Raw genomic sequence first — 9,937 nt, forward strand, 5'->3', positions numbered from 1 at the left:
ACAGGGCATTTCTTTGTTAGGGTTTACCAACTCAATCATCCTAAAGGTGATCAACAATATGCTAAGCAGAAAAGGTACAGCAAATAAACGAAAAGCAGAACCATGAGTCTGATGGCGAAAGAGGGGAAGCAGTTCGCTTTTCTGATAGTAATTTCATGAGTCAGCTGACCTGAGATACATACATCAATCCTCATGAGATTTCTTCAGCAAGGAAAAGTGGTTGGCTTACAGCACAGTAGGGAGCTTCCAGGGCTGGCTGGCGTGGGATACCTGTACCACAGGAATGCAGGGGTCATCCCTTCTTCCAGGTATGTGTGACTGTAGCAATGACTGAGACTTAACCTATCCCCTAGTCAGGGGCCACTTTGTTCAACAATTGGTTATTTTCTCCTCCTCTTTCTTCTGCTCTGAACATTCTCACCTTTTCCCTTTGGAGTATAGTTTTCTTCCTGACTACCCTATTCAAAGTATGCTCTCAAATATCCCTAAAATGTTCCTTACCCAATCTGGTAGCTTGGTTTTTTGTTTGTTTTGTTTGTTTGTTTTGTTTTGTTTTTTGAGATGGAATCTTGCTGTCACCCAGGCTGGGGCACAGTGACACGATCTTGGCTCACTGCAACCTCTGCCTCCTGGGTTCAAGTGATTCTCCTGCCTCAGCCTCCTGAGTAGCTGGGATTCCAGGCACACATCACCACACCTGGCTAATTTTTGTATTTTTAGTAGAGACGGGGTTTCACCATGTTGCCCTGGCTGGTTTCAAACTCCTGACCTCAGGTGATCCACCTGCCTCGGCCTGCTAGGATTACAGGCATGAGCCACCGCACCCAGCCTCTAATAGGTTGTTCATCTTCCTCTTGGCGAGTTTTGTTTTCTAACTGATGTCCTCTCCTTCTTGATAACTTCTGCAACCTAGCCCTGCCCTGACTTTTTTTCCTTTTTCTCTTGCTATTCTTTCTTCTCCCTCCTTTATCAGTTTCCTGTGACAAGAAAATAAATGATAATTTTATTATTAATCTTAGAGGTCATTATATTAAGTGAAATAGCTCAGACACCAAAAGACAAATGCCTCATGTTCTCGTTTATCAGTGGGAGCTAAATAATGTGGACACATGGACAGAGAGAGTAGAATGATAAGACGATGAAGACTGGGAAGGCAGAGGGAGTAGAAGGAGAGTGGAAAATGAGAAGTTACCTAATGGGTATAATGTGCATCATTTGGATGGTGGCTACTCTAAAAGTCTTGACTTCACCACTGCGCGATCGATGCATGCAACAAAATTACACTTGTATCTCATAAATTTATACAAACAAAATAATAATAATCAACATTTTTGAAAACTCACTATGCATCTTACATGTACTAATCTGTTGCATCATCAGTACGCTCATGGGGTATCCTCATCTTACAGATGAGAAAACCGGGACACAGAGAGGTTATGTTATTTGTCCAACATCACACAGCTAGTAAATAACTGGGATTTGAACCCAAACCGTCTGTCTCCGGATCTTTGCTATAATGCTCCTCCCACAGGATCCTTCCTGGGGAGTCTTCTGTTTTTCCACTCCCTCTCCCTATAGGAATCTCATAATTCCATGGCTTCAACCACCATCTCTGTACAGATGAAATCCCATCCATCTTTCCAGCTCCAGATGAATTAACAATATGGACAGTCCCAATATCAATCAAAGCTTGTATTTATTAAGCAGCTACTTTAGCCTGACATTAGGCTTAAATTGCTTTACATTGTCACACAGCATCTCCACATTACAGATAATACATTGCATCATAGAGAGGTTGTGTGAATTGCTCAAAGCCTCACAGCTATTCTGCTGCAGAGGCAGTTGATAGGCCATAAATTTGATCAAAATAATACAAGCTACATTTAAATCCTAATGCCGTGTCTCCCTCACCTTTGCAACCCCTAGCAGAGCATCTTATATATAAGAGGTGTTTCAGTATATGTGGAATCAAACGTGAATGAAGCCTGCCTTGTTGCAACTGGAGACAGAGTCCTCGACACTTCTGAGGTGGATTATCAGTGAATTTCCGTTATCCAGGAACTTTTAGCCCATATCACTAGATGGTACAGGCAAGGGTGAAGATATGAGCATTGGGTCAAGAATTAGGATTCTAGGGTTGGGCATAGTGGCTCATACCTATAATCCCAGAGCTTTGGCAGGCCAAGGCAGGAAGATTGCTGGAGCCAGGAGTTCGAGACCAATCTGAGCAACATAGCAAGACTCTGTCTCCACGAAATACTAAAAAAAAAAAAAAAATTAGCCAGGCCTGGTGGCACACACCTGTAGTCCCAGCTACCCTGGAGGCTGAGGTGGGAGGATTGCTTGAGCTCAAGAGTTCAAGGTTACAGTGAACTGTGATTGCATCACTGCACTCCAGCCTGAGCAACAGAGCTCAAATGATAATATAGGCAGCAAGCCAGAGCAATTAGGCAACAAGAAAGAAAGAAAAAGCATCCAAATGGGAAAGGAGGAAATCAAATGGTGACAGAGGCAGCCAGCATCGGTGGAGGACTTTCTGCCTGACATTGTGCTCCACGCAGTCCCTCATTTGGGTCATCTCCAAAACCCCACAAAGTAGGTCATACTGCCACCCTATTTCACATAAGGAAACTTAGTGAGGTTAAACAACTTACCCAAATTTGCCCAACTAGTGTGCCAGCCACTTAACCCCAGGGCGCCCGTTTCCTCATCTGCAAAATGAGTCAGTGGATGATTTCTAAAGTTTCTTAGAACTCTGGGATTCTGACACATCAATGACTCTTCAGAAACCCTAACTTAAGACACATGACCAAATTAGTGAGTAATTTGCTGGTTAGACTAAAGACTAATCTCTACCAAACTAAAGACTAATCTCTACCAAAAAAAAACTTTTAATTAGCCACGAGTGGTATCTCATGCATGTAGCCCAGGAGTGCAAGGCTATAGTGAGCTATGATTGCACCACTCCAACTGGGGCAACAGAAAGAGAACCTGCCTCAAAAAAATAAAAATACAAATAAAAAATGTAGGAGGAAGGGGACTTTAAAGGAAACATCAGCCTGATGTTAAGCCCAGCTGAGAATATTCAAAATGTTCTATGAATGCAATTGCATAAGTAACTGATAACAAATCGGACCTGGTGTCTTCTTAGGGGAAGAGTGAGAATTATGGGAAGAAAAATAACAGTCCCCCCAAAGACATCCACATCCTAATCCCTGGAACCTGTTAATATGTTACCTTACACGGTAAAAGAAACTTTGCAAATGTTGATTAAGCTAAGAATCTTAATATGGGGGTAGTACCCTGAATTTTCCAGGGGGCCTAATATAATAATCACAAAGGTCCTCTTAAGAGGAAGGTGGAAGATCAGGAAGACAAGAAGATCCCATGCTGCTGGATTTAAAGAAGGGGGAAGGGTCTATGAGCCAAGAATTGCAGGCAGCTTCTAGAAGCTGGAAAAGGCAAGGAGACAGATTCTCCCCTAGAGCTTTCAAAAGAAACCAGCCCTGCTAACATTGTTGATTTTAGCCTATAGAGGCTGATTTAAGACTTCTGACCTCCAGACCTGCAAAAGAATAAATCAGTGTTGCTTTAAGCCACTACATTCATGGTAATTTGTGACAGCAGCAATTGGAAACTCAAGAGAGGGATCCAGAAAGATTTAGATTGCTCCCACTGCCACTCTTGAAGAGTCACACAGTTAGCCCCCAGGGCCTCTTCTCCAAAATCCTGCCATTGGTCTGCACTGCCCTAAATGACCAAGTCACATATCACTCTGTACTGGACTTTGAGGCTCCAGTCAGATCTGGTGAGTGGCATCTGCCAGGAGAAAAAGGACAAGTCACTATCACAATAAACATGCCAACCTAGTATTTACAATCTGAACAGCACTTCCATGCGTGTAGTCCCCTGTGGGATCTCTGAAGGAGCGGCTATGTGGTGTAATGGGTTATCAGCTAGAACCCAGAACCCGTGTTAAACCTCAGCTCTACCACTGACTAGCCCCAGGGAATGGAGCAAGCTACTCACCCTCCCCGTGCCTCCATTTCTTAATCTGAAAACCGGAGATGATGCTAATAGCACTTTCCTGCTAAAGTCGTTGCAAAACTGAAGTGAGTGTATGTGTGTAAAGTGCACAGTATGCAGTAAGAGCTATTTTCTCTTAGGCATTATGGAAATAGGGTTGAGACCTTTGCGCAATTCCCCCACAAAGGAAATTTTCTCTCCAAGACATTAGTGAGCAATGAGGAGTGAGTGTTTAAGTCAAACAGAAATCCTAGAGCTGAAAAATGCAATTGACAAACTAAAAAATGCATCAACTGTCTCAACAGAAGAATTGATCAACCAGAAGAAAATGTGTTGGCTCAAAGTCGGGCTATTCGAAAATAGTCAGAGGGAAAAAAAAAGAAAAAAATGTTTAACTGCTTATGAGATATAGAAAATAGCCTCAAAATGGTAAATCTAAGAGTCATTGATCTAAAAGAGGGAGTGAAGAAATAGATAGGGATAGAAGTGTAAACCAGGCCGGGCGCGGTGGCTCAAGCCTGTAATCCCAGCACTTTGGGAGGCCAAGATGGGTGGATCACGAGGTCAGGAGATCGAAACCATCCTGGCTAACACGTTGAAACCCCGTCTCTACTAAAAAAAATACAAAAAACTAGCCAGGCGACGTGGCGGGTGCCTGTAGTCCTAGCTGCTCTGGAGGCTGAGGTAGGAGAATGGTGTAAGCTCGGGAGGCGGAGCTTGCAGTGAGCTGAGATCCGGCCACTGCACTCCAGCCTGGGCGACAGAGCCAGACTCTGTCTCAAAAAAAAAAAAAAAGAAGTGTAAACCAAAAATAGAATTCTAAACCCCCTGACCATCTGAATGGACCCTTCCTCTCAAGAAGGGCATTCTAAAGCTAAGCTGAAAAACTAGCTCATGATGGGAAATGGCAGGGAGTGGAACATACCTCTTTGTACACTCCTCCCTTTTGGAATTACTGATAATTCCAACAAACTCTTTAAGTCTGATAAGAAACATTTACAATCAGCCAGGTGCGGTGGCTCATGCCTGTAATCCCAGCACTTTCAGAGGCCGTCAGGAGATCGAGACCATCCGGGCTAACATGGTGAAACCCTGTCTCTACTAAAACTACAAAAAATAAGCTGGGCTTGGTGGCGGGCACCTGTAGTCCCAGCTACTCAAGAGGCTGAGGCCAGAGAATGGCGTGAACCTGGGAGGCAGAGTTTGCAGTGAGCCGAGATCGTGCCACTGCACTCTAGCCTGGGCGACAGAGTGAGACTGTCTCAAAAAAAAAAAAAAAAAAAAAAGAAACATTTACAGTCTGTGTGATAAAACCTTGGTCTCCATGACCCCTTTATCTTAACCCAAACATTCCTAAGTTTTTTTTTTTTTTTTTTTTTTCTGAGTTGGAGTTTCACTCTTGTTGCCCAGGCTGGAGTGCAATGGCACAATCTCAGCTCACCACAACCTCCGCCTCCCAGGTTCAAGCCATTTTCCTGCCTCAGCTTCCCAAGAAGCTGGGATTACAGGCATGTGCCACCACGCCCAGCTAATTTTGTATTTTTAGTAGAGACAGGGTTTCTCCATGGTGGTCAGACTGGTCTCGAACTCCCGACCTCAGGCTGCCTGCCTCAGCCTCCCAAAGTGCTGGGATTACAGGCATGAGCCACCGCACCCAGCCACATTCCTAAGTCTTTAGACAATAACAACTCTTTCAGCAATTACCAATCAGAAAATCTTTCAATCTGTCTATGACCTGGAAGCCCCACTTCCAGTTGTCCCACCTTCCTGGACAGAACCAATGTATATCTTACATGTATTTGATTGATGTCTCATGCCTCCCTAAAGTGTATAAAACTAAGCTGTACCCTGACCACCTTGGGCACATGTTCTCAAGATCTCTTGAGGGCAGTGTCATGGACCATTAGTCACTCATACTTGGCTCAGAACAAATCTCTTCAAATATTTTGCAGAGTTTGACTCTTTTTGTCGACAGAAGGTTTACTCAAAGAAATAATGGCAGGGAAGTTTGCAAATCTAGAGAAATAAATTATATCCATATAGAAGGTCCAAGATCACCAAGGAGATTCAATTAAAATAAGAAGACTCCAAGGCACATAATAATTAAACTCTCAAAGGTCAAGGACAAAGAGGACCCTAAAAGCAGCTTGAAAAAAAGAAACAAATAACATGTAAAGGAGATCCAATATGTCTGGCAGCAAACCTTTTAGTGGGAAACTCACAGGACAGGAGAGAGTAAGATATACTCAGCGGTATAGAGTTCTAGTTTTAAAAAATGAAAAGAGTTGGCCAGGTGCAGTGCCTCACACCTGTAATCCCAGCACTTTGGCAGGCCAAGGTGAGCAGATCACGAGGTCAGGAGTTCAAAACCAGCCAGGCCAACATAGTGAAACCCCATCTCTACTAAAAATACAAAAATTAGCTGGGCATGGAGGCACGTGCCTGTAATCCCAGCTACTCAGGAGGCTGAGGCAGGAGAATTGCTTGAACCCAGGAGGTGAAGGTTGCAGAGAGCCAAGATCGCACCATTGCATTCCAGCCTGAGCAACAGGGTGAGACTCCATTTCAAAAAAAAAAATGAAAAGAGTTATGGAGATGGTTGCAAAACATTATGAATATACTGAATTCCACTAAACTGTACACTTAAAAATGGTTAAGATGGTAAATTTCATGTTATGTGTATTCTATCATAACTTTAAACATGGGGAAAAATCAGTGAGCAAGGTAGATTTTACTATCTCATTCACAGGCAAGATAGAGGGATGCTTACATTACATTTTATTCAGAAAAAGTCCCACCTGCTTCAAATCTCGCTTCTTAGCCATCAGCTTCCACGTCTCCTCCCTGCTGAGCCTCCTCTGGGCAGCCACAGTGTCCCTTCTCCACCTACTCTAGACTCTCAGCCTCAGATCTTCTCTCAATCCTTCCAACCCCGGTCCTTTATCATGCACAGGAATCAAACTTTATCCCAGCTCCACCAAAATAGTTCACTCTCATCTATACCCATTACCCTATTTGTTAGGCAAAGACCCTTTTGTTATCAGGACCCACCTTCTTAGGGGATAACCAATGTTGCAAATAAGGTTATGAGTCACCAGAGCTCAATTTCAAGTAGTGCACGCCAGAAGGCTATGATGGTTGTTTATACTGAAAAATTTCCACACCATTTGTAAATAATCATTACCCAGAACCAGTTCCTGGGACACTCCTGCCAGTCCAGACCTTGCTTGGGGACCCCAACTGAGCAGCTGAAAGGCTAATGCCTGATGCATCAGAGAGGGTCTTCCGGGTTTATTTTATTGGTCAATTCCTGCACCATACCAGTTGTTAAATATTTTTAATACCATTCTTACAAATGGCAAATAATTCTGTAAATAAGCATTCCAGGACCACCCAACTGAGCCCTTCACAGATTCCTGACCCACGGAAGCCATAAGAGAATGAAAAGAAGGTACAGTGAGAACAAGTGATCAGAGTGATGGAAGATTGGGGAAGGAAGAGAAAGAAAGCAGTCCATCTGTCCAGCATCTTCAGGTCTTTGCAGAAGCAGGAACATGACTGATGACACCTCCTGATGTTGGAAAGGCATGGGGAAGAGCAAAGGGCTCTTTACCAGACACAACAGAGCCAGCCTGAGCAGATTATTTTCCAAAAAGGCGGAAATAATATCCCCCATCCAAAACGTGTTTCTAGAATCTTGCTGGTCTCTCATAAGGAGGAAGAACTTGATTCTTCTCCACTTGAATCTGAATGAGCTTGTAACTTGCTTGTAACCAAGGGAATATGATGAAAGTAGAGCTGGGTGACTTTCAGGGATGAGTGTCAAGTGGAGATGCAGCCTCACTGGCTGGGACACTCATGCTTAGAGCTTAGATGTGCCATTAAAGCAGCCTGCTTCAGGTCTCCATGTTAGAAGGAAGCCCAAAGCAGCCCATCACCCTGAGACAACAGGTGAAGGGACAACAATGCCCAGCTAGTTCTCAGCTGTTGCAGCCCCATCCACTGACTGACTACAATCATATGAGACCATCAAGCTAGAACCACCCAGCTGAGCCCTTCCCAGATTCTTGACCCACAGAAACCAAGAGTGATAACAAAACAAACATTTTTTTCTTAGATTCAAGAGGTACATGTGCTTGAATGTTACATGGATATTACATGCATAATGGTGGAGACTGGGTTTCTGATGTACCCATCACCCAAATATTAAACATTGTACCCAATAGGTAATTTTTCAACTCTCACCACCCCACATCCTCCCCTTTTTTAGTGGCTTAAAACAACATTTTTGTTGAGTATGGAGATCTCTGAAAGAACTAAAAATAGAACTACTGTTGGACCCAGAAATCCCACTACTGGGTATCTACCCAAAAAAAAAATAATAATAATCACTGGGCTAGGCACAGTGGCTCATGCCTGTAATCTCAGCACTTTGGGAGGCTGAGGCAAGGTGGATCACTTGAAGTCAGGTGTTCAACACCAGCCTGGCCAACATGTTGAAACCCCACTCTCTACTAAAAATACAAAAATTAGCCAGGCGTGGTAGTGAGCACCTATAATCCAAGCTACTTGGTAGGCTATGGCAGCAGAATCGATTGAACCTGGGAGCCAAGATTGCGCCACTGCACTCCAGCCTGAGTGACAGAAAAAGACTCTGAATAAAAAAAAAAAAAAAAAAGTAATCATTATATCAAAAAGACACCTGCACTCATATGTTTATGGCAGCACTATTCACGATAGCCAAGTCATGGCTATTATGAAGTCCCCAGAGTCTATTGTCTCCATCTTCATGTCCAGGTCTGCCCGTTGTTTAGCTCCCACATATAAGTGAGAACATACAATATTTGATTTTCTGCTTCTGAGTTAGTTCACTTAGGATAATGGCCTCCAGCTCCATCAGTGTTGCTGCTGAGGGCATGATTTCATTCTTTCTTATGGCTGCATAGTATTCCATGGTGCATATATGGCATATTTTCTTTATCGAGTCAACTGTTGGTGGACACTTAGGTTGGCTCCATGACTTGCCTATTGTGAATAATGCTACTGTAAACATATGAGTGCAGGTGTCTTTTTGATATAATGATTTCTTTTCCTTTGGGTAGATACCCAGTAGTGGGATTGCTGGGTCCAACAGCGGTCCTATTTTTAGTTCTTTGAGAGATCTCCATACTCAACAAAAATGTTGTTTTAAGTCATTACTTTTTTGTGATTTGTTACAGTGATAGATAACTGACACACAGCCCTTGGGGCATTTCTTGGAATCATTCCTCAATTGTTTCGTGTCTCTCCCTTCTGTTTCCCATCTATTCCAGGCCTCTGCTTTCTGCTGAGCTTCTTTGGAGCTGTGATTCCGAAAATCAAAGGTGAGTGCTCAGAGCCAGGACAGGGAAGGTGTGGACCCAGGGCTGGACCTGGGTCTACTTTTCTCCAATGGGCTGGAGAAAAGTGCCTGTTCTGAGAGCAATATTTGGGAAGGCTTGCTCCTGTGTTTCATTATTTGTTTGCTTAATTGATATAGCCTTTTATTTATCTTCTTGTTTGATTTTTAATCTGTCTGTTTTTGCTAACCACAATGGGTACAACGTGGAGATAGAACAGAAAATAAAACACACAAAGTCTCATGAAGCAGACATTCTAGTGGGAAGAGACAAAGGAACGGTAATCATTATCATTCTGATTATAAACAAGTCAACAAATAATGAAATAAGGTCATTTCTGTTTAACGTTACTCCCCTGGGACTCTCTCTCTGGATTCACATGTACCTCTTGAATCTAAGAAAAAAAAAAAAAAAAAAGAAGTTTGTCTGGTTATCACTCTTGGTTTCTGTGGGTTAAGAATCTGGGAAGGACTCAGGCGTAGGGTGGAGCCTGAGAGTCTCTTTTTTTCTTCTTCTTCCTTTTTTTTTTTTTT

General features: G+C 43.1%; 1 protein-coding gene across 1 annotated transcript in view; it reads left to right on the top strand.

The window, feature by feature from the left end:
• The first annotated feature begins 216 nt into the window (after positions 1–216).
• Positions 217–9,937, top strand: part of ADGRE3 (adhesion G protein-coupled receptor E3) — an 86,702-nt gene continuing 76,981 nt past the window's right edge. The window contains exons 1-2 of the mRNA XM_011981810.1: positions 217–308; positions 9,339–9,389. Of these exons, the coding sequence (XP_011837200.1) occupies positions 284–308; positions 9,339–9,389 (76 nt within the window). The 5' untranslated portion in view covers positions 217–283. The remainder of the gene's footprint in view (positions 309–9,338; positions 9,390–9,937) is intronic.

The sequence above is a fragment of the Mandrillus leucophaeus genome, unplaced genomic scaffold (genome assembly GCF_000951045.1).
Source record: "Mandrillus leucophaeus isolate KB7577 unplaced genomic scaffold, Mleu.le_1.0 Scaffold230, whole genome shotgun sequence".
In the NCBI taxonomy this organism is placed as follows: Eukaryota; Metazoa; Chordata; class Mammalia; order Primates; family Cercopithecidae; genus Mandrillus; species Mandrillus leucophaeus.